The sequence below is a fragment of the Mycteria americana genome, chromosome 18, assembly GCF_035582795.1.
Source record: "Mycteria americana isolate JAX WOST 10 ecotype Jacksonville Zoo and Gardens chromosome 18, USCA_MyAme_1.0, whole genome shotgun sequence".
Taxonomy (NCBI): domain Eukaryota; kingdom Metazoa; phylum Chordata; class Aves; order Ciconiiformes; family Ciconiidae; genus Mycteria; species Mycteria americana.
The window spans coordinates 8,390,326-8,415,468 of NC_134382.1; the positions used below are offsets into that span (position 1 = coordinate 8,390,326).

General features: G+C 41.0%; 1 protein-coding gene across 3 annotated transcripts in view; it reads right to left on the reverse strand.

Annotated features, from left to right (window-relative positions):
- The window catches only part of DVL1 (dishevelled segment polarity protein 1), a 107,209-nt gene that overhangs the window by 8,617 nt on the left and 73,449 nt on the right, over positions 1-25,143 (reverse strand). For 2 of the 3 annotated variants that reach the window (XM_075520409.1, XM_075520406.1), the window contains 10 exons: positions 19,607-19,745; positions 12,688-12,781; positions 11,588-11,657; positions 10,657-10,796; positions 10,257-10,333; positions 9,706-9,773; positions 7,905-8,054; positions 2,915-3,046; positions 1,851-2,018; positions 1,128-1,334 (listed from right to left, as the gene is read on the reverse strand). In XM_075520409.1, coding sequence (XP_075376524.1) covers positions 1,128-1,334; positions 1,851-2,018; positions 2,915-3,046; positions 7,905-8,054; positions 9,706-9,773; positions 10,257-10,333; positions 10,657-10,796; positions 11,588-11,657; positions 12,688-12,781; positions 19,607-19,745 — 1,245 coding nt within the window. The remainder of the gene's footprint in view (positions 1-1,127; positions 1,335-1,850; positions 2,019-2,914; positions 3,047-7,904; positions 8,055-9,705; positions 9,774-10,256; positions 10,334-10,656; positions 10,797-11,587; positions 11,658-12,687; positions 12,782-19,606; positions 19,746-25,143) is intronic. The other variant, XM_075520407.1, reaches the window with a different exon arrangement.

The following is a 25,143-nucleotide window of genomic DNA, read 5'->3' on the forward strand; positions in this document are numbered from 1 at the left end:
GATTCTAAACCCTCTGGATACCACTGTGAGCTTCCTCACAGACACTTCTTATTTTGAGATAAGGTGGGAAGCAACAGTGCTAAAATCTTGTGAGCAAGTTCCCGTTACGAAATTCTTCTGTGCAATTTTTCAAAATCTAACTGGCTGCAGTAAACAGGAAGAAGTTACATCCAAGTTACTGGCTGTTCACCACAAAAACACAGAGAATCCTCACCCTTTCTATACTGGTATTTCCAAAAGCAAAACTTGCTCTGGAAGTTATTTAAAAAAAAAAAAAAAAAAAAAAAAGGCAGCAGAATGGCCTTATCAGTACAGCCAAAAAATGCATCATTTTAATTTACTAAGGTTTAAAAATGAACCACAAAATTATCCTAGGGCAGGAAAGGAGGAGGTCAGGTTTTTAATCCATGCAGCATTATCTTTTTTTCCTTGTCATATATTACAAAAGAGACTCTCCTCCCTGTGAGCAGTGTTTCAGCCCTGTAAACCATCTGGCTGGCCACCTCATGCTTGTCTCACACAAGCAAAGAGAGGGATTTTCCTTTTGTACTGAGCGTTGAAGTGAAAACCAAGAGAACCTTGGTTCTAATCCCTGTTCTATCAGCAACGAAATGGCCTCATTTCTAGCAATATCAAGCGACTGCAGCCCCACTGTTGGCAATGGCTCTGACCTCTAAAAAGGGGGGCAAGAGTTTATCTATTTTAACAGGGTGGACAATGGAGTCATTAACATTGGCCTGATCAGCATTATCTAAGCAGTAGTTTACCATGTGGTGCTGCTGGGTAAGAACAGTGCAGATGCCCATGCCACTGTGGACATGACAAATAGCTCGGCTCTAGTTCCCCACTGGCATTTTGCATGGGGTACAGAACTACAGCATAATATCAACAGCATTATTCTATTCTACCGATTCAGTTAAAACATCGCTGGCAGTTTCAATACAGAGCTGAAAGGCTAACCCACTCCATCACATACACAAACAGTTTTGATTAAGTGCGGTCGCACCAAATCCATGCAGGTAGCATACAAAACCACAAGACAGGAGCACAGACAGTACGAAGGAACTCAAGCAAATGGTCAGGGATAATGACAGCTGTAGAAATAAATACCAGATTAACCATCTTACCTTCACTTTGCTGGCTCCCTGCACTGCCACTACCATAGCTAAAGCCTGGGTCTTGGTATGCTGGTGGAAAACATGGAGGGGGCAGAGGATACTGATATGGGTATCCTTGGCCTAACGGCCAGGCAGCAGCAGGATGTGGAAGTGGAGCAAGGGTATCCTGATCCGAGGCTCCGCTAGAACCGTTGTTAAGGTTCAGTGCAGCCATATCTGAAAAAGAGAGAAAAGGTGAAGACTCTGTTCTTACCTAGCAGCTGACTCCTGCATATTAATAATGGCTGACACAGTGTGGTGAGGGACTAGAGGGACTCAGCCTCCAGAGTTCACTCAAAATATCACACGCAGTAGGGCAGGCATCAATATTTACCACTGAGCACCAAGGTACCTTTGCAGCATTTCCATAAGTCAAGGAGGAATCATCCCTGTTTTACAGATTGGAAACTGAGTGTGACTGACAAGCAGGAAGCCTGTGGCATCACCAGAAATAAATCCTGCTTTCTTGAGCCTCAGTGCCATGCCCTATTTGATGAGTTCATCCTTCTCTTCCAAGCAGTCTAACTGCTTAGTCTAACAGGAAATGTCAACGACTTGTCACGCAACTTCAGGATAACGGCCCGTTCCGAAACGCCCACTTGTGAAATCCTATAGGACTCTCCTCTCTGCATCCTGCGAGCACAGAAGAGACAACACACGTGCAGCTCTGCCCTTCACGGATGGGGAACTTACTGCCACAGAGGTCTCCAAAGACATAATAGCACTGTTCCGAGAAGGTGATTTTGTTCACAGTGTGCCTGAGGTAGCCGTGTTTTAACATGCTGCTGGCGTATTTTCTAGCCTCCCGTCGGTCTTTGAAGCCTTCCACGTGTGTGTAAAGCCAGTCAACCACATCTGCTCCTAAAATGAGAATGGGAAGAGGAGACACAGGATCATCCAAGCCAAACTGATCTTTTTTGGTTTTTTAATCTTCACATTATCAGATAGCCCATTAATACTAGTGTGCCAGGTACTGAATGCAAATATGAATATGTAGCAATCTTGCTGCAAAGAGCTTAAAATGTTATTTTCACAACTCAGCATAACTGCTAAATGAGTTACCATCAAACATCAATAAAGAAAGCAAAGAATTATCTCGCATCCAGTTGGAATGCTACATTAACAGTGACACCAAATACACACACAGAAAATTTTATAGTTACACTGTTCAATCCCTTCTGAGTTGCAGCAAAGAAAATGACATGGGATTTACAGAACAGAAGTGATTGGGAGAGTCATCTTCCTCAAGAGGCAGATCAAAAGATGAGAGTTCCAATCCCTTTCTCAGCAAAAAGTAACTACAACCTAGATTGACTAAATGTTAGCACAGTTCAGGTCACAGGACAGCCAGAATCAAAGGCAGACTAGTTGTAGTAATTGTAAATGTAATTAAAATGCTTTATTAAGGTTGTGTGGCTTCTGGAACTGGAATTACAAGGATTGTTGCTCTGCTGAACTCAGGCAGATTGCCAGAGCCACAAGTAGTTACATGGCAAACCTGAGTTACAACAAGTAAGGGTTAAGGACCAGCTGTGGGTGGGCATGAGAAACGTGCAGTATTTTTGGCTGTCCAGGCTCAAACAAGAGCTATTAGTTATTCCCTGTCACACTTAGAGTTGTTCACAAATACCAAGTCAAGGAAATATAAGAGGTCATAGACAGGGGAAAAAAAAATAGTTCATATAAAGATAGTTTCTTCAGCCTATTTCCAAAAAGCCACTGTTTTTTTTTCCCCAGCATTCCTTTGATCTGCTTACCTATCACTGCATTGGAGATGGTAATTTTTAACCACATCCTGTCCCGGATTTCAAGGCCTGAGTCTGGTAGCTGCATAACCTTGACAATAGTAGCCATGTCACTCTTCACAGTTAAGGGAGATTCTTCTAATTCTAAAAGGAAGAAAGGTTACATGCTTCTTTGAAATGAATCGAGTCCAAAAAGAACTTCTCAGTTCCCAATTTGGATGAAACGTTTCAAGACACAGCTTTACCAACAGATGCAAAAAAAGACACAAAGGTTCCCAAATGCACCCTCGTCACTGGCATAAATTACAGCATTTGTACCCAGTCTTCAGAAATTGTGTTCAGTGCAACCAGTTTAGTCACTGCGATGCCGAGTCCCTACGTGTCTTGACTTCACAAACCAGATCAGCACTGCACTCTTTCAATCCACGCTGCATTGAGATTTGCAGACAAGGAAACCCAAGGAGGTCTATGACCATTGCTTTCCATTTCAATTTGCCATGAACAGCCCCTACCCACCCAACGGTTCAGTGCACTGTATGCAAAACTCTGTAGGAGAAGGTTTTTTGGCTTGTTCTTTAACTTTTGGGTTGATTGTCAGGAATAATACCCATCTCAATCAATCTCCATTTGTTTTTTTAAGATTTGGACATTGGCATAATTGGGGAGAATTGAAATTAGAAAAGAAAGCTTCCATCATCAGGATAAAGGCTAGTGGTTTCCTTAAAAAAAAAAAAAAACTTTTCCAGGATCCCAATGATGGCAGCCTTACAAGTGAACAAGTCACTTAACCCAACATTACTTTGCCCTGCATCTTTCTTGCAGAACACTTGAAAAAACACTACTCCCAAATGCCTCAGCAGCTATCACTGCTCCATTCATATTTCACACTCTCTTATGGGCAGAGCTGGCTCACCAGAGGCTTCATACCTTCCTGATCAATTTTTATAATAAAACCAGAACAATAGGGCTGAGATTCACCCTGCTGAACTGAGGTGCCTACCACAGGAGTCTAGTTCCTTTAGAAACTCCCTCTCTGCCATACATAGAGGCAAAGTGGCATCTAATATTGAAAGCCCAGTGGGGTGAATCTGGGTCCAAGAGACTGCCAGCCTTCTTGTGATAGCTGTGCAGAACTCAATCATCCTGTCTCTACAGAACAAAACTATATTCTTTGGATACAGCACCCAGTCCTCCTTCCTCCTCCCATCTTCTCAGCCCTAGAAAATTCACGTTGAGCATGCGTGTCCCGTGTTTGTAGTTCAGACTCTCCGCCAGCGGGAATTCAGAAACCCTCCTCCCCTCCCTTCTCCCAGCTCCCCATATCACCCACCTTTCAAAAGCACAAGGGAACCAATTTTACCATTTTCCAGCAACCAAAAATTTTGATAAAAGGTACAACAAGCATGAAACAATGAAAACTGAAAATGCTTCTTTCAATACATGCACTGCTAATATGCATGAAAATATCCCAGACCATCTATGCATGCGGTTTCAATACTTAGAAAGTTTGAAGAAACACTAAAATTTTGCTTTTGCTTTAAGTTAGTTTGGTTAGTGGCAAAAAGCAACGTGTTTGTTTGGGGGGAAAAAAAACCCCAAACCAATATTCAAGTAAAGTATGTGGGGAGCAATAAATTGTATTTTCTTGGAGACCTGTGATCTACATATAAAGAACAACACCGGCCAAATGATCATCAATATATTCTAAGTGTGCTAGTTGCTGTACAAATATGAAAAATTCTAAGATGCATCTAAAATGCACCCACTTTGGTTTGAACTCAGTCAACTGTGGGCCTGACTACCTGACCACCTGTACAGGTATGTGCAAATCTGAGGAACAGCACAGACAGTAACTCCTTTCTGGGGAACCAGAAGGCTCTTTCTCAGGGCTTCGGTTATGGGTTTTGAGGGGCATTTTTTTCCCATTAGCAGATCCTGGTAATAAAAGAGGTGTATGCTCCAGGAAAACAAAGTCCTACCATATGTAATACCACCACTGGCTTGTATCTTTATTTGAGGAAGGAAGCACACATTTGCTCAAACAAAAAGGCCCCAGGAAATTAAGCAGTACCTCAGGCTGAATACTGTTAAGCAGAAATAGTCTGAAGTCTCAAGTCAAAATCCTCTGAAGTCCACGCAAGAGACAAAGAGAACTTTCCGACAATGTCAGCGGACTGCATTTTGAAACAGCAAGATTTTCAAGAAACATTGAAACACTTGAAGTTAATCTCATGGAATGGGCCAGCACTACTGTGCAGAAAGGGGTCCTGTAGTGGCAGAACAGGCGCTGGAAAAAATCTACCTTTAGCAGAGTAGATGAGGAGCAGGGCTTGCACTGAGGCAGCAAGTCCAACACTCACAAACCACTGTGAGAGAACATTCTCCTGCATCAGCCAGAACACTGCTGGAGAACAAGACACTTTTTAAAGCAATAATTACTGTGAAACACCTTAGTGTGCCTTGGCTTGCATAGTCCTGTTTTTGAAGAAATGCATCTGAGAAAATAAAGAGCTAACACAGAATAATTCCTACTGTGTGGTGGTGATTTGTATGGCCCCAAAACCTCAGCTACTTTAACCACTAGCACCAACGTGATGGTGGCTGTGCAAATGCTTCAGATATCAGAACTTCACTTTTGCTCCAGAAGCTGGAGAGCAAAGGAATGCTAGTCAGAAGGAAAGCAGTTATTCGGTCCATTTACATTATCCTGGCCTTGCTATACAAACAGAGTAAACCAGCAGACATTCACAATACTTAAAACAAGGAACCACAAAACAGACTTGTCTAAGACGACTCCGTTAATTCACTGCTTCCACTTTCACAGCCAGGTACTGCAGAACAGGTATTATATTTGCTTCAAATACCAGTGACTCTAGCCTCAGAGGAACTGAAACAGAGAATCTTGCACTGGAACATGAAGAGTCAGTAAGCCCCATTTTGCATGAAGCTCTTCGTTCTTTGAGACGTCAATGCGCAGTCTCTCCTCGCCTCTCTCTCTCCTCCTCCATTCCTCCCCAACTTTGTCCTTCCTGCCAAAGAGGTTCCCACGACAGGTGCTCTTTGTGCCTAGGGCCCTGAGGTGCTGCCTGCCATGTTCGGGGAGGGGGGGTAACAGGACTGAACTGAAGGAAGAAGTGTTAAGCAGAAGGTCACAATAAAGGCCAGGGGTACTCCGCATTTTCTTGTGTTCAGGAAAGGAAACGTTGTAAGTCACTGGCATAGAAATGAGAAGCTGTCTCCAGAAATGTGGTTCTGCTCCCAAATAACCTTTATTTTAAAAGTACGATTGAGAGGGCGTCTGCGTTCCACACTTCCCAACCACATCACTATATATCAAGGCACGCGATACATGAATAGTTCAAGAGGAATGCAGAGTAACAGACTCTTGTTGTTTGACAGCAATCAGCAGATACATTTGATTCCAGCGATCTTTAGTACCTGTAAGGCTGAAAACACATCTCAAGATAAAGCAGTCATCAGGTAAGTGGTTCGCTTGCTTTCTACTGCAGATGTATTTCCCCTTCAGTGGTGCTGCCTACTATCTAAAGAGGCACTGAGCTACTACACCTACAAAAAGGATAACCGCCCTTTCAATTCAAGGTGAGGTGTAATTCCAGAAACTATGTGCTTATAAAATCTGAGAGAGGGTAGAAGAAAAAGAGGCAGACACTCATGTAGTCTGATAGGACCTAACCGGTCCCTGCAAATGCAACTTTCACGCTTCAGCCATGCATTTGTCCAGGGAAGAGTCTGTCACTGATCGCCAACACCACATTGGTCTTTAAAATCTTCAAAGTGTTGTTTTTCTTGTTCGTTTTGTTTTGTTGTTTTTCCTAATTTATATCCTCCCTTTCTCTCTGGAAAAATCTTACAAAATGAAAAAAGGTACTCAGTCCTAAATTTAGACTCCACATCTGGCAGACACTTAAGCATCCCTTGTTAAACATGTAAGTATTTATCTGGCTTTCAGCGAATGCATACTGAGGTAGCATTATTCCACAAATGAGATAATCTCCTCAGAACTTTAAAGCCACTTCAAGATTTCTATGTGTATGTAAACAAATACAATAAATCTCGTTGCTACAGATGAACAAATCTGATAGAAAGGTTGCATCTCTAGAGAAATTCTTCCATATTAATATTTCAGGAAACAAACACATACTAATGAGGTGTAAAGTACCTCAAAACTTTCATGTCAAGTAAACAGAAGTGCTGTCTTAAATATGAACACTTTCCTGAACTAGGACTTCAGTGGACAGTGTTCTCAGAGACACGTGCTCCTCACTTATTTGTCTTGCCTTACTGCCACGTACTTCAAACCAAATGCTAGCTTTTATCCCACGCTTACATCAGAAAGCAAAGGAAGAGTAAAAGAAAGGAAGAGTTTATATTCCTTAAACAAAAATTTCTAAGATAAGGAATCATGACCACTTGTTGGTTACATGGATATGACTAGTTTAGAGACTGCCACAGACAGACAAACCAGGAAAGAAGGCTGAACTCTAACCATCATTTCACGTGGGACATTACATTTGTTTTTTCCCTGTTCAATAAATTCTAAAAGTATAAAAAAAGTATAAAAGAAGGCTATGTGAATATCAGTGGAAGATTTCCTAAACGAAACACTAACATTATTATCCAGTGACATCTATCTGAAGTAAATTATTTAAATTTATTTAAAAAACAGTCAAATGCAAGGAGGAAGCTCTCACATTCATCTGAGGGGATAAAGTTGGAGGCCTGCCTTGTAACTTTAAAAAGGACCAGAAGCCACCTCTTCCTGAACGTGAACCCTGACAAAACACCACTGCGTTAACTTCTGACCTTTGGAAAAAGGTTTTATGCTCCCCATAAGAATTACAAATTTAAGAAAGCATTCAAGAGTTCTCTGGTGGCTGTCGTTTTCATCGTGCTTGTGGCTGGGGTCGGTTTTGCGCACAGCTCTGCACTGCTGGCCCCGAGCAGAAGACGCCTGCCCTGTGCTGGCCGCAGTGTGACTTACTTTCCGAATCGGGAATTGAGCTTGTTAGTGAGGAGCTGGTAGATGTGGTGATGCTCATGGAGGGGCTCATACCGTAACGGGGGTACGCTCCCGTCATGGCTGTGGTATGAGAGATCCACGCTGCAGGGTCAATTGGCCTCACTGGTTCAGCTGCAAAACAACCAGAAAGGGAGAAAAAGACAAATGGCATCAGATTTGCAGTAAACACTAAGACCTAGGGTAAGAAGGACTTTATTTGGGGTGCACAAGTCCGTGCCATTCTGATACTACAACTGAGATAGCCCCAGCAGGAGGGAACAAAAAGCACCTTGCCAGCAGTAGCTGGTTTCCTCTAGCAATTGCCGCACCAGCCTAACAGGATAAAACCATGACACTCCTGTTCCTTTAACTGCAGTAGGAGTGAAATATTTCCCCTTGCGGGAAAGAAGCTACCAGTCCAGTAATAATATTTCACTATTATTCTATACAGTGAAACAGAGATTCTCATTTTGCTATGACATGAAGTACTATCAAATGCTTTGCCCCAGCTGACGGGAAGATCTCTCCCTGCTTCTAAGGGTCTTGGATCCAAAATAACCACTCAGACAGAAGGTGAATCTTCTGCTGAAGGTGAATCAGAACAGTAACTCTAGAGCTCTGTATTTGCAGAGATGAGGCATCATGGAATTCCCCTCTCCCTGTTTTCAGCGTCCATAATGAAACTTTTTAGGACTGGAATAGTCTTGCAAAATAAATAGACAAGACATATAAAGACCATTTGAAGAGACTGGTGTCAGGGAAGAATGAAAATTACACTCAGACCTTAAGAAGAGCCACACAGCAAGTAGTTTTTAAAGCTGGGAATAAAACTCAATTTTCCCCATAATCTGGATTACTTCTTTTCTTCTGAATTATAGTGGCTGTTGTTCCACTGCCTTAAAACCAGAAATTATGTAAAAGAGCTCTGCCTATGTTAGGTATTTCCTCAAAATATCCCACACATTATTGCAACCAGTTTAGCCTACAACAGATATACCGCTGTTTGCCTTGGATAATAATGGATGCGTCTTCACTGAACAAAGCACAAACTGATACACAAGCTCTCCCTGTAGCAAATCTGAAATATGTGATTTGTGGGATTTTTCTTTTGATTATGCTGGTTTTCCTAAGGACTGCACTGAGTGAGCTCCCATAGTCTGCACGAGTCTATCACATTAATTTCAATGGACAATGCTATCTTCATCTTCTTAGGAGGACTGGTAACAAGCTGGTTTCCATATCATAATCAGAGCACTTACCAGTAGGAGGCACCTGTGTTTGTCACATGAGCACAGATCTTTTATAGCTACTGAAAGGTTTATTAAGCCAGAAGTTTTAAAACTAGATCATTTTCAAGAGGTTTTATGTATATTAAACAACGTTTTTGCCTTAAATTTTAAAAATACTCAGTTTAAATTCTTTCTAAGAAGTGTACATGTGACAAAATGAGGCTTTTTAACACATAAGTATAGTTATCCTCCAAACTTTCTATCAATTGAAAGGTTAAGATCACGAGAATATACCCACCAAAAGGTTAAGAGCTTGATCCAAAGCCATGTGAATCGTAAGAAAAACTCCCCATGAATTCAGTGGGCACTGGAGTCTCAGAAAGAGTATCTTAAATCCCTGCCTCCCCAAACAAAAAGCAAACAAACAATACAACCAAACTTAAAAGTATCGAACTTGTAGGGAACGGAAATCTTAGATGACAAAATAGCTGAAAATATTCTAGACCTTGAGGGCTCCACAGGAACCCAGCAAAGAGCACAAATTAAGTACTCACCCCTGGGGATGGTGAAATAACTCCTGGGAGTAGGGTCCCAGCATTTGGCTACTGTTAGGCTGATAGGTCTAGGAAGAAAGAAAACAAGTAAAGGTGACTCTTAACTTTCCCTACAGAAGTTGTAACTGCTACAACGAACTCTTTGAAACAAACTTAATCCTATCCAACAGTTGTTAAGTACATTCTGAGAATGCTTTTGAGATGCTCGTCAAAGTATTTTCAGTATGAACCAGTATCAGGATGTTTCTGTTTTTGCATAGATCATGAGCACTATTGGTGAAATCTGTCGAATGATCAGCTCTTGAGATATTAAAATGCTCATCCTATAAACAAATAGAGCTACTGAAACCAGGCAACTCCTAGTTTGTGTTGGTTTTGGCTGGTACGCTGGAACCAGTCTCACCTATACATCATTTACACTGAGAAGTTCAGGGTTGAGATCAGAAGTCACACTGCTTGCTGAGATCAAAATGTTGATTTCTCTGAGGTTTGCCCAATACCAATAACTGCATATGGAGGATAAGTAGCAAGAGGTTTTGTAATATGCTCACCCTGGTTTGGAGACTATTTCCCGTAAAACCCGTACTGCATCATCATTGCTCATGTTCTCAAAATTGACATCATTCACCTGAAACGTTGCAAAAAGCAGAGGTCAGGCTTTGCAACAGGAAAGTTAAAGACATTTTAGTTATTTATTTCCAAATTTATTTGCCTTGTAACTGTTTCCATTCCTTTGAGCAGCTGCAGAAATATTGTTTCTCAGAGCACATCAACTATCCAGCAGAGTTTGCAAAGAATTATAGATTTAAGTGATAATAGTCTTTGTGACACATTTCTCTGAGTATGAATGAATTCTGTTAACTGATTATTAAGTCCATGGATCTGGTGGGACGACTGAGCTGAGCCACCAATGTACAAGCCAGCAGCACATATTTTTGGACACGGACCAACCTGCAGAAGCATGTCTCCTGGTTCAATTCGGCCATCTGCTGCCACAGCCCCTCCTTTCATAATAGAGCCAATGTATATGCCACCATCACCCCGGTCATTGCTCTGTCCTACAATGCTGATTCCCAGGAAGTTATACTTTTCTATACAGATAGAAAGTGGAGGGTAGGGGGGGAAAAAAGCAAACAAGGTGATTGGAATGATAGCGAAGAGCTAACACCAGGCTACTTCAGTCCTGAAAATTCAGTTCTCTCAACACATCAGCTGGGCCGTATTTGACTTACAATTATCTCAGGTTACCCTATTGGCGCATGTCTGCCTGGCATGTTCAGGGAAAGGCAGAGGGAAACACTGCTAACGACATTGTTTTTTCATACAAGACACCGAAAAGTTACATTAAAAAAACCAGCAAGAGAAACAACATTGAAAAGACATGTCTACACCTAGAAATTATGCACCCGACCAGCATTACGCAATTTTTTCCATACATCAGAGCGACAGGAAGAATTTGGTGCTACTGAAAGGTGCTGAATTGGCAGTCCTGTATGTTTCTATCTGGCTAAACAATGAAATGCATGAGCAGCAGAAATGCAAACCTCCAGTGCCCTTCTATTCTTGCTCCTAACAACGCCTGACCCCTTACCATTCCTAGAAATAAGAGCAGAACTCCGTATCCTGGAGTTCCAGCTCCTGCCCTGGGCTTCTCGGGAAGAATACCCATCTGCTTGTGCCCGTGGCTCAGAACTATCCACTACCGGACTAGGAATCCAGGCACAGTCAACAGAGTAGCAACTCGCAGCTGCATTCCCTTTAGTTCAATTGGCATCCTTTCAAACCAAGGAACTTTCTACTGGCCCCAAAGGCTACTACACCATGACAAAATACATCTGTATCACTTGAAATTCATCATAAAAAACACTGCTTATCCTCTTACCCATGTTGAGTGTGACAGTGATGATATTTAGGGACATGGTAGAATCAGTGATGCTGCTGAACGAAGATGACTGCAAAATACAACAGAAAATTCTCAAGGTTTTAAATGGCTCAGAGTAAGACTGAAAATAACTATTGAGGATTAATTCATTGGGAACTGATTAATAGGTTCCCATTTGGAAGGCATCCAGAAACCACTGTGGCCTCCCCAAAATTATTCTTCATTTAGAATCTGTGAGGAAAAAAAAAAAATCTGAACACAATCTGCACTTTCTCCAAAGATTTGTTTACAAAACACACAGAGCAAGTTCCTGTATTGAGGTTTCTCAACTGAACTTCACACTCAGTCATTTCTGCTTCCTGTCTACATGACTAACAGGCAGACATTTAAATACTAAAGTGCCCAGCGTAGTGTGAATTATTACATGCATGGCTTCTCCCTAAAGAGAGGAGTGAACACCACATGATGCTTCAGGAGTGAGAAGACAGACACTTGTCCCCCTCCAAAATGAAACACAAATGTGCGTATCAAATATCTTCTAAAACATTACTCCAGTTCTTGTGATGAAATGTATGCATACTCATTCTTTAATCTGTGAAGACTGATATTTATAGGAGAATGAAACAGTTACTTCAAGAAGTATGTCATTTGGACCATCTACGTTCTGCTACCATAGGACTAGCACAGAAAAGGGCAAGAGAAAAGATCTGCGATTTCCTATAAATGTAGATTTCTCCTTTCAGCAGAATGCAAGTCTCAGCAATTTATACATCAGATGTCTAATGCCACTGACACCCTTTGCCCACATCAGCCAGCAGCATAATGGAGGTTCTCCTGCAGAGGCTGGTTTTGAGAGAGACAACAAGAAATGCGATCACTTAACAGTAAAAGGAGAAAGGGAGAGGAGAAAGAGAGAGTCTTGCCTCTAGTGCTGCAGAACTTCAAAGGTTAGAGATTTAGTCCAGGGTAGATTGGAGCCAAGGGGAGCCTTTCCAATGAATTCAGCAGGGCACGGATCTGTTCTGGATCCCTTCCTAATTTACATGCTGCACTCAAAGATCACGGTTCACCTCCTTGGAAAATTATGATGCCAACCTTACCCTGTCAATCTGCCGCATCCTTTGTTTCCTCCTCCTGCGTTTATGCTTCCGTATGAGCCGGGATGAAGTACTTTGCTCAGTGGAGCTACTCAACCTGAGGGAAATTGAGAGCAAATGTCAACTCTGTAAAGCTGAGCCATTTGCATTTCTCTGCACCCTGCCAAAAAAAGGCTGATTCCTACAAATGCAGGAGAGTAAATCTTACAGACACCACCCGCTAGCTTACAACGGATTGCTCTGCTTGTTGCTGAATTGCTGCTCAATCCCAGTGTGTGCTGTATCTTAGCCCCCGCCTAGGAGCACAGAGAAGATACCAGCTAAACTACAGCATGGATTAGAGAGAATAATTCACTGGCTTGCTTTCTTTTGGGAGCAAGACTGAGTGCAACCCAGGCATATATCACCCTGATTTAACCACCCAAAACTCAGAGGTAGCCATCTTCCACTACTTTAAAGGTGGTCCTTACTCCAGGCCCATCAAAGAAAAATGCACACTATAAAAACAGCCGTACATTAAACAATTATTTTAATCTCTGCTCTGAGAGACCAACAGACAACCTGGAGAATGTCTTAATATTAGTTTTTGTGTGTCTTGTCATGGTGCTGTTATTTTCTCCTGCTGCTACCTACCCTGTTAAAAGGAACTTAACGTTGGGGCTCGAATTCAATGAAATGAAGTAGCAATTGATAATAGCTACGACCAAATAGTGACAGAGGAACAGTGAATATGATTTACCTTTACGTATTCTGTTAGTTTTATTTTGTTGTGGGTTTTTTTCAGGCTCTTCAAACTTGTAGAACCTAAGTGTGCCACATTCTACATATAAATCCTTAAGATCCCCCTAAGAGTTAGGAACGTTAATCATTCTCATTTCACAGACAGTGGACTAAGACACAGAAAGACATAAATGGATTTAAATGGATTTGTCCTAATTTCAGAAGAAAGCCTGGAAGAAAGTCTAGATTTCAGAGATACCAGTGTAACAACACAGAGACATCTCTCCTCTATTTATTATGTTAAGAATGGGGAAAAAAAAAAAAAAAGTAATGCTCCATCATTAACCAAGATTTTAAAAAACCCAACCCTATAGAAGACAAGTAATTGAACTGGCACTGTCACAAAGAAAACAGTGCCAGTCTTTTTCCCCAGTCTCCGTGTCCCTGTCTTCAAAGTTCTAGCCACATGCAGGAATGCTGGAATACCTCATGCAAAACCTGATACCAGCAACTTCAAAAAGCAGCTTGCTGTCATGAGATTACAACCCACCACACTGGGAAACCCATCCTACATAAAGTAGGTGTGTTTTAGTCAAGCATCCTGAGCTGAACATCACAGATGATGGAACTGCTCAGAGGGCGTGAATCTCTCGACGTTCTCTTTGAGTTCACAAAACTATTTCAGGAATGTTAACCTCACACACTCCTTTTTTCCCTCCCAGCAAGGCAAATTAATTTAAAGAGCCAAGAGGTGGTATTTTCAAAAGAGATCAAAAATTTGATAATTCTCGATCCGTGGAAACAGCTCACAGCAGCTGGTTTTCTGAGGCTTTACCTTTTCAACAGGAAAAATAAAGAGGTCTCTGAGATGCAGGGCTCCCAAAATTGGACTGTTCAACATTCACCACTCCTCTTGAAAGTAGTGGCAAAGATTGACACAAAAACCTCCTCTTACATTTTACTACCAATGCTCTCCCTCTTCCTATTTCCTCTCCGATTTCATTCTCCTCCTCTTCTCTCCCAGAACGTCTCATTAGTAGGATTCAGCTAAAACTTTCCAGCACACAACAGTTTAGGAGAATTTGAAGAAAGGCAAGGCACGTGGCTCACATCACAGTGAACCTGCCTGCTCTTTGAGAAGGGCAGCAAAAAGAAAAGAGGCAAAAGACTGGGGGAGCTTTTCTGCATGAACACAGGTCAAGCAACAAGATACCTTCAAAGGCTATGAGAGAGATGCGAGTGCCCTTCTTCTGCTGATTACAGTATGAATTCAGTGCTCCAATCTACAAACAAACCCTCTGCTCAGAGGCTCTATTCCTGCTGCAGGCAGGACGCAAGGGTGTGAAAGCCCTGCTCTTTGGCATGATGAGGCAAGACTTTCCGCTAGTTTTGAAGACAGCTGGGCTAGTCCATAACAGAAAGGACAAAACCTTAAAATTTTATCTGTCCTTTTGGCTACTATAATCTCACTTCAAAGTCATTCACAGCATCCAGGCAATTGATTTTCATTGTTTACACACATATTTCACCTACTGCCATATCATATTTTATGGCTGTATCCCAGTGTGCATCACTTAAGGAGTATGCAGTACTTCCTGTCACCAACTTTTTTAGAATGGCATCCTCTGATGGTTACTGTGGATAAAGAGAATTCATTAAATTCATACACGTCATTTCATTTACTCAGTTTCCCATTACTACGTCCCTGAAAGGGGTAATGCCTCCAGCTAACATTGCCTACTGTAAAAAGCAATTTTAAGTTAGCAATGTTCATATAACACAGAAAGAAAATGGAGAGAAAAACTATACTGAAAGCCACACCTGCCTGCAACAGGAGATCACGATGGGAATTCACCCAGTAGCAAAGTTATTCCTCCACTTTCCAGATAACGGGCGTTTTATCTAGATAGCAAGTTATGGAAATGAGGGATAGCAACAGTAGAGTTTCAGCAGACAGTTCACTGAATTTCTTTGTCTCAAGCAGTCTTGGCAGCAATCTGATGCTATTTCATGGCACTTTACATCCTAAGAAGTAAGCAACTTAAAAGTACCTTCCAATGTATGTTAGTATACTTCTTCTATCAATATTTTTCCTGATCACAGACAGCACATAAGATCGGCTGACTGCTGAGGTTGACCGGCTATGCCAATTTCTTCCTCCTGCTCTAGAGCACATCAATATGGTGTTGCTCAGAAAAACAAAAAATGATTATTTCCAGCTTTTATTCTGATTTTCTAAAATTGGACTGGACAAAAATACTTTTTGCCAGCACTGAGTATCGCTAGAAAACAGAATTGCTCTCTTGACGCTGAGTCCTTAAAAGGGATATCTTAATCTACCATCAAGTACAGGACACAAAAATACTTTCATTATGATCTTTAAAGAGATATATCAGGGATGAGTCCAAAAGGATGGACTGGAAAAAAAGAAGAAAAGTCCAAGTACACCATAGAAAGGCAGACAGAGCACAGCTGAGGTGATGAAGGTGTGAACAATGAGCTTATGCTATATCAGCATCTTGTTCCTTCTTCACTTTTGCCCTCCCTATTTACTTTGGCAAGTTGGGGGCGAGTCTACTTTGGAAAATTCATTCAATTTCAACACATGCCCAAAAGTTTAGATTCCTCTGTAAGCAGTGAACATTTTGGATTTTTCTTTTAAATTAAACCAGCAAAACCAGAGTTTACTGGCAAATGTCTGAACTTCTGTTACCAGATGATAATATGTGAGAAGCGAAGTTCTTCTATTCTGCGGTATTTTTTTCATTCTACTCAGCATTAGACAGGAAGAATGGAAATCGGGTCCTTAGAAAAGCCACAATTCAGGTTTAGTTCAAGAGCACAGACAATATTTCAAAGTAACTACTTGAGCTAAAACAGCCTCTCACATTAGTTGCACAAAATCGATGATCAGAAGGCGCTGCAGAAACGTTTTTGTGTGCTTATACCTTGGCTTCTGTACAGATAAACATTAGAAAATGTTACTTATTGCACTGGAGAAACCATAAATGGAGAGCTCGCTCAACTGAGGTCTTTTATCCCTTCTTGGGGGAAGCTGGACCATGACTTATGTTGCCTTAATCAGCCTATGTGCAAGCAGAAGGCAAGACAGCTTGTTTCGGCAAGACTCCCACACTGTGTGAAAGCATAGTTGTAAACATCAGGTTTCACAGTCTCTGCAATTTCTTAAAAAGGAGTCAAGCCTGTATCTATTTTCACATAGCTATGGTACACTTCATCACCTCTTCTTGTAATTTCTTTTAAATCCATAGCCTTAATGTATCCTTGCTGAATCATTCACAAACACTGCATATCTCATATTCTAGGAGTATCTGGATGCTAAATAGCAGCTCAAACGTATTCTAATGAGGAGCAATATTTTGATCTCTGAAGTATCCCCAGAAATGAGCAAAAGTTATTATTACAATTCGATGAGCAAAACAAGATTTGAACTTTTGGGAAAAATAAAGTGCAAAGACGAAAAACAAATCTGGAATCATAACCACCAATTTCCTGCACTAGCTACTGGCCAAAACCCTGACTGCACTTCTAACAGAAAGTCTAATAAATCCAACAGAAGAGATTTTTTAAAAGAATAATAATAATTTGTCCAATCTACATTCCCCAAAGGAAGGAAAAAAAGGTAACAATTTGTTAAAGAAAGCTTATCCATATAGTCTAAAAAGAACTAATGTAAACTTCTTAAATGAGAAATAAACTTAATCATTTTTTGCAGTGAATTATTTTAGTTACATTGAACTGAGAATACTAATTGCAAGTTGCTGACAATAATCCTACAGCTACAGATGTCCTATCTGCTAGACCTTTATTTGCTTAACAGAAGACAGAAATAAGACTCTTACTGTAAAGTTTTCCATGAGCTCCCTACATCCATCTGTACTCAAAATACCACCTACTACCTGCAAATAACACTAACGTTCCATTATATCATACTTGGAAAACAAAGGAAATAGATTATTGCACTCACACTATTTGAAGGGTTCTGTACTGTCCTGTAATATGTGTGAACAAATTAATTCACTGAAACAAAAAAATTATTCTTTCTCTCTAACTAAATGCAACAGAACTTCCTTGGACTGAAAATTAACCAACTCTGCTGCACTGCTCCACGTTAAAAATAAAATAAACCAATGGCAAACACACACTGTTATAAAAGCATCCTCAGCCTTACAACCTCTTCACTTCCGAGACAGTAACATCCTTTACATCTGATTTCTTCTCTCAGTGACCTCCTCCGTGTACAATCTCCTTTACAATGCAGGTTCTGACACCGAGTTCATCAGCTGTTATTAAACAAACTTACCCCCTTCAACCTCTTTTTCCCCAGGCCGCTGTCTCCAGCAGATCTGGAGCATGCTCGATTTTCTACTTGGCTGTACTTGCCTCTAACGAAAACTTCTCCCTGCCAGCACAATCTCTCATCTGCTTGAGAACATCATCACGGTAACACAACAGCATACCTTTAGAGCATTCCATTTAGTTGTTCTTCCTGACTAGCTGGCCTGGCAGCTATTCTGTGTGCCAAAAGCTTCTGCCCTAGCCTAGAAAGGAAAAGGCCTGTGCAGCAGCTTCGAAGAGTCTCTTTCTTCTCAGGTCACACACAGGAAGCTTTACTTTATTAATACAGAAAGATTTAGCTGGGTCTAGCATAATGTGCTTCAGTGGCCACCCTGACTGTGCTAATCCTGCCCTACTGCATATCTTGCTGCCATGGGAATGATTAATTTATTTACAAGAAACAAAATCAGCTGCAGGGTGGTTGTTGTTTTTGTGGGCTTCATTTTTAGAGAGGGAAGGAGGGTTAGAAGCCCTAAAGGCTTTAGGAAGGCTTAGAGAACATTCAGGTTAACTACTGATCTTGCCAACCCTTTATGCTCATGAATATCCAGGTGAAGTACAAAGCATCCAGAAGGCTAATTTTCTGTATCTTCAGGTGTTGGCAACTTCACTGTAACTGCAAAATAAGTTCTTGAAACTAATTCAGGACCAAATCTTAAATGTTCATTTAGCTACCCTTTCAACCCTTTGGAAACACTCAGCCTTTAAACAGAATTTGAAGGAACTGCTGTTCTTCAAGAAGCTTTTAAGCTATGACTAACTGCAAGACCAAATAGATCCACTGAGTTCAATAAGCTTATAATCTGTTTGTAAACATAGCAAATGTTTCAGTATCCCCATGAGCAGTTGTTCTTTGCTGTTTCCATTCTACCTAGAATTTAAGAATATCACGTTGCACCTTACTTGTTTTAGCTACAGACCTCTATGAACCACCAGAGATCCGTAATCTTGTTGTTCTCTGACAATTAATAGAAATCTGTAATGGATTTTCATAGCACATTTAGATGAACAACAGCTCTAGAGACAGTGTTCAGAGAATGCTGTCACTGCAGCCAGGAAAGGGAAGAATATTAGCTTTGATTGATTTTACATCTTTAAAAATAGGTATTTTGAATCCGAGAAAAGTATTGGCTTATAAGCCTTTTACAGAACAACAAAAATATATTTAGAGATTAACAAGGATGTCTTGAAATTGAGAGCTTTTTTGCAAAAAGCAAGGAATAATTCACATTCTCTCTGTCTGCACAAAAAGAAAAAAATAATTAAGAAGTCATAAATATATGGCATCACAGCCTGCCTTTGCAATAGCATTAACTTTGATGAATTCCTGTACTGCTCATAGGTCTCAGACTATGCAATTACATAGGAATTCCTTTACAATTCAGCTTTAGTGAAGTGCATACTTATTAGGAATCTATGCTGAAGGTATTTTGTTACAATATTCACACCATTACTTTATAAATAGGTAAACAGTTGCACATTGCTTCGATCATTCTTGCTATTAAAAGGAAAGAACAGGAACAGAATTTTTCTCTTAATTGGAACAGTGGCTATAGGCAGCTTGGATAGCGACCCCAATAACTTAGCTTGTTTCTCAGAGCAGTGATTATACACAACATGATGTTACTGACAAATTATGAGCGCTCAAATCATACGTAGCAGGAAAAAAAAAGAAAAAAAAAAGAAAGAAAAATTAAAAAAAAAAAATAAAAAGGAGAAAAATATATAAATCTTCTCATTTCGCCAGTCAGCATGTTTCAGGAAAGCCCAGAGATACAGTCAAGTGGCTGGGAAACAGAAGCAAACAGTATTTAACAGCTCAGTCGCTATGCCAATGCCATACCTGCTTGTGTTGTCATCGTCATCAGAGTCAATGAAGCTGCTGGATTCCAGCTCACTACTCATCATGGTAGAAGAGCTGTCATAACCAGGAGGGTGCTCACGGTGCCTGTCCAGTTTCGGATGGCCATTGATCCGAGGGACTATAAAAACAAAATAAATGGAGTATTACTAGGCAAAGAGGAAGAGCAAGGAAGAAGTGGCACTGTGAGTAGCACCACATTCACACTGGCAGCTGCAGACAACTCTGCGGGAGGATCCTTATGCCAAAACCAAGCTCTTTGCAGAACCTGATTTCATTCAACAGCTGGAAAGCCTACTGCCCCGGCTGGCCTGCCTGCCTACCTACCTTTTTCTTAACTTTTTTCATTTGTCTATGGCGCAGTTCATGGGCAAGCCATAAACGGATCAAGGCAGAAGCAGCAGGCGTGAACAAGTACTATAATGCTATTAGAACATCAATTAGAACGGCCATGAGAAGTTGATGTCGCTAGGAAGGTACGTATCTTGAAAAAGCAGCAGACAACACAATTTGAGTTTGGTACGGATAGGCTTAGCAGCACAGAAAAAGCGAAACAACATTCCTTGATGAATTCTGTTAATATCTCACCCATAAAACCACCTTTCCCATGATATGTGCTACGTGTTCCTATCCCCATACCTACACCATCTTGTCTGGGCAGTACAGCTATACCCAAGTCATATTGTCTTGACCACTGCACATGCATAAAATGCTTCAGAACAATTTCTTACTAATCCCTGGCTGTGCCAATGTTGTCAGACACACAAACATTCCTGTAGATAATCCCCTCAGTAAGAATGCCATTTACTTGAAGGCAGCAGTGATTCATCTTTTTCTACAGATATTTTATGGATTTTCCTCTGCAAAGCAAATTCCTCTGCCTGCTTCCTTTCAGGGACCTCTCATTAAAAGACCCATAATCTGTAAGTGCTCTATTTTGCCAAGAATGCTCCTTTCCTTGAAACAAGAAAGGCTCAGCTTGATAAGGCACCTGGTCAAGAAATAAACATAACAGCCTTCAAAGACAGACTGGTATTTTAAAACACACTCTCCAAACTCACAACTCCCTCCCAGGTCCAAGGGATCTGCTCTTCAATTACAAAATAGGAAACCTTCATAAAGAAGGAAGTAGTCTGCAGTAGGAATTATACATGATGCTGTGCAGCTGTACACATTGAAAGTTAATTAACAGTTCTTGCTAACTATTGAAGTAACATGGTTTGAAAAACCAAGAGCCACCCTAAATACCTGGCTGTGAAGTCCACTGTGGCTAGCCTTCACTGCTCTGTTTCAAATTGCTCAGCAGTGAAATTAAAAAAAAAAAAAAATTGATTAGTTTTCTTCCTGCCTGAGGAACGTGGGCCTAATTATTTATGTCCATAAAGGGTTTTAAGAGATGCAGTAAAAGGTAACAGACACATATAAGATCTCATCTCATTTTTTTATACGTATATCTAAACCATTCATTTCTGCAAATTGAAGCGTAAGGCTGTAACAAATTCTCCTGCTATGTCACTTCCATATCCCGTTTGATCACCCAGCTTCTAGGCACATCTACAGGCATACAAAATGGCTGTGAAAACACTTCAACTGGCTACCCAAGAAGACCAAATCTTCTTTCAAGTCACAGAGCAAAACCAAAGCTCCTTCCCTCCTGCAATAGCACCGAGCTTTGGTTTGAAGAGAAGCTGAACCCTTCATCACCCTTCTCAGAACTGATACCTGTTTTTCATCTCGCCATATCCTGAAGGGCAGTTGAGATGGTACCGTTTACTGAAGCCTTGAATCCTCTTCTGAAACTAGCACATACTAGTAATGATGAGTCAGGGACTGAGTGCTGTCCTCTAGGAACTGCCTCAAAGTCAAAGGCTGTGTGGTGTTAAAGAACTGAAGCTTACCAGGTTTCCATTTCAGGCTCTGCCTCCAGAGCTCCTTACTCCTAGCAGTTCCATCTCTCACTTCCCCGTGTGTAGAATGGAGAGACAACAGCAGTTGCCAGAACTTTTTAGACCGCACATTCTACACATGACCATAATTTGGTCATCACAACCATCATAATGTGCTCCCAGTATTGGGTGGTAACTCTAGATCTCACTGAAAAATAATTAATCGGCTTGTCAACAGCAACTCAAGACTTCAGAATGACAACTCTTCCTAGACACAGTGGGAAGAAAGCATTTAAAGGCCTGAAGTTTCAGTTCTGTCTGAATAAATGAGTGTTCATTGGTTTCCTCAAACTCTTCGGTCTAATATAAACTGGAAATTGACCATTAATGTGCTTCTTTTGGTACCACAGATGATTAGCTGGAAATGAAGTACCTTCAGGAATCCCACATCCACACTCAAATAGTCTCCTAGCTCTGCCTTTAAACTAAAATCTAAGAGCAGCCAATTATGCCTGCATATGCCAGCTGTATACAGCTAAAAAGAAACACAGAGGCTGGCCAAATTTTACTCCTAAGCTGGCACTAACAGGTTAGAGGGAATATCTCATCCAGATAGTGTAGAAACTGATACGGCTGTTTATGGCATCGCTACTGAGGAGGTCAAGACTATATTGCACTGTTTCTTCTCATCGGGAACAGGCAACTTTGACTATTGAGAGTCAAGGTCAAGTAATCCATTCTACAGTCCCTGAATGTTCCAACCCCAGCTATTCACCCAGGCTTTAAAAAACCCCAATTCTTTCAAAGTTGCTTTCACCCATAACAAAAGCAGGAGGAAAAAAGGAGAAGGGAAAGACACCCAGATTCTAAAGCTGAGAAAACAGCACTTTTTCAGCAAATTAATAGGCTTTACACAGTCAGAGTTCTGTCTTTTAAGACTAAGGAGAACGTCACATACTTGAACAATTAAAACGCCTCCTTTTCTTGTGCTACAAATTCATTTTTTAAGTCTTTATATAGTGCAGCCTAGAGTTCAAAATATTTCACTGGATCTGGAAACCTGGATGCTAATCACAGCATCAGACAAATTCAACTCAATCTCTTCAGCCTCAGCTTAAGTATAAAATCAAGTCCAGCCACCTTGTCCATTTATTCTCTGCTTCTACACAGTGAAACATCAGAAACTGTAGGGCAAATTAAAGCCTCTTATTCCAACAGACTGCATAACCCAAATATGTGTTCATTGGAAACAGTACCGGAACAGCTAACAATTGACATTGGCACCGCTATCTACCAGCCAGATAACTGTCAAGGAAGCAAAGCATTCCATGCTCTGGTCACATGAACCCCTCATCTCCCTTCGAAACACACCTCTCAGCCTAATTTCAGGAGCAATTGTTGGCTTGCGAGAATACCATCACCAACAAATCAGTATGTTGGACTACCAGAACACAGGCAACACGATCACTCTTATAAGCTCTGCACAGTTTTCCTGAAGAGGGAAAGACAACCAAGAAAAGGGGGTGACGTAGGTACAATGGTTTGTGGCAAAGCGTTCGTGATTCTGAGTTATGATGGACAGAGACTCTCACCAAATGCAAATCCAACACAGTCCCAAGCAACTTCGAGTTGGCTGCTGATTACTCAATAGTCTTGCTTCCACTGACATTTCCTTTCCAACTTCAATAGGAAGTGACAGCAAATCTTAGAAATTTACTAGCTGGCACACAATTTACAACAGATCTATTATCTTTGCCCCTTCTGAGTTTTAAATTTCTATTTTTCGTAGAGGAGCAGTATATAAGCTAGAACAGATGGAAGTCAAAACATCAGCCATGGAGAAAACTGACTTACATTTCTCCACTTGAAAAATCCTTTCTTTTTTATTACTGTGCTTGTTTTTCCTGCATTCCTCTGCTATTCATCACTTGCAACTTATAAAAGTAATCACATCAATGTTGGGTGATAATGTTGATTTCATTTGGAGAAGCTGACATTAAACAGAGCCCTGATATTAAAAACAAGCCCCTCTCAGAAGAAGCTTTCCCAGCTCTGATCGGGTGGGTAGTAGATTACGGAAAACAATGACCTGGATTTTATCCACATTTAACTGGTATAAATAGGAAGCAAATTTGGGCAGCATGCTTCTCTCATCAGAGATACTTTATTTACATTTGGCTTTGATTACTATTAAGTATACAGCCCAGAAAGTTGCCAGCATGACTTTGTAATCTTTCTCTGCAAAACTAGTCTGTTTATGCAGCTGGGGAGGGAGGGAGGGTGCCTCTGGTCATCAATAGGTGGGTTGTCTCAAGGGCCCGCTGGAAATCCCCAGTCCTGTCTCTCCCATCGCAGTTCATGGTTATTAGACAGCGCAGATTCTTCATTCCATTCCCAGTGGGTGGTCTAAAAGCTTTCACTCTCGCAGACCTTTTCCGCTCTAAAACTCCATCACTGCATTCACTTCTCTGCTGAGAATTCTGGATGTCATCAGTTAGGGAGCATTAAAGGTAGATATCTACAGATCGCAATCTCCAAGCTCTCATCCAGACCTTGCACAGCTGGCAACGAGGCTTGCTGTGAAACCAGGACATGCTTCAAAGCGTCACACCTCATCCATTGTGGGTTATTTATTCAGAAAATTTTTGTCCTTAAAAACTCTATGAGCAGATTGCCAGGTTATTGAATTTACAATTCAGAGTCACTAGCCTAACACTTTCCATAGATAAAACTCTGTCTGTAACTCAGCTGATTTGTTTTTCATGTCTCTAACCACTGGACACCATGGTCAGCAGTTGCGTGTTGTTTCACTACTAGTAAGAAAATTCCGGACTCCAAATCTGAATTCGCTTCCTGCTAGCATCCTAAAAGACCGTTCTCATGCTGTCTCTAAGCAAGCTTCCTTCAAAATTTAACTTTATATTTATGGCACTAAAGAATAAAGTAATTCAGCTGTCACCCAGCTCTACCTGCTTAGCACTGGGCTCAAATACAAGCTTTCTGACTCGGTTGTATTGTTCTTATCAGCATTTCTCATAAGAAATGCTCTTCCTCTCCTGCTTGGCCTAAGATATACGAAGGATTACAGCACAGCAGGCACATACAACACACTGTGAGTATTTTGCAGTCTATGTAATTATTGACAGGAGCTGAAACCTTTTGGCTTCCCAGAACATCCTACAGTTTAAATTTCCCCAAAGTACATGTTCGCTGTTGTTTCAGAGACTATAAACTTGAAGCTAGGACTTGTGTTCCTATCAGATGGAATAGGACTGCTAATCCCATGTCTAATACTGAGTCTCAAACAGTTTCCTCATTCGTTATCAGGTGAATAATTTATCCCACACACAAACTGGATCAGTCCACAACCATCATGAAGAATTAATGGCCCACATCAATGCTCTGTGCTCTTTAGTTCTCAGGGGGGAATTTTCACACAGAAGACAATTTTAAGACCAGACAGAATTTTTAACCAGCTGAAGGCTGCCTCAAACATGCTTGCAAAAACACGCCATCGCAGTGTTTTCTTTAGCACTTCACCTTTCAGTGAAATAGCAGTACCTCTGTAGTACCTCTGCCACACTGACAGATCACCTGCATTTGGCAGTGAAAACACTGAACTTCCACTCATTC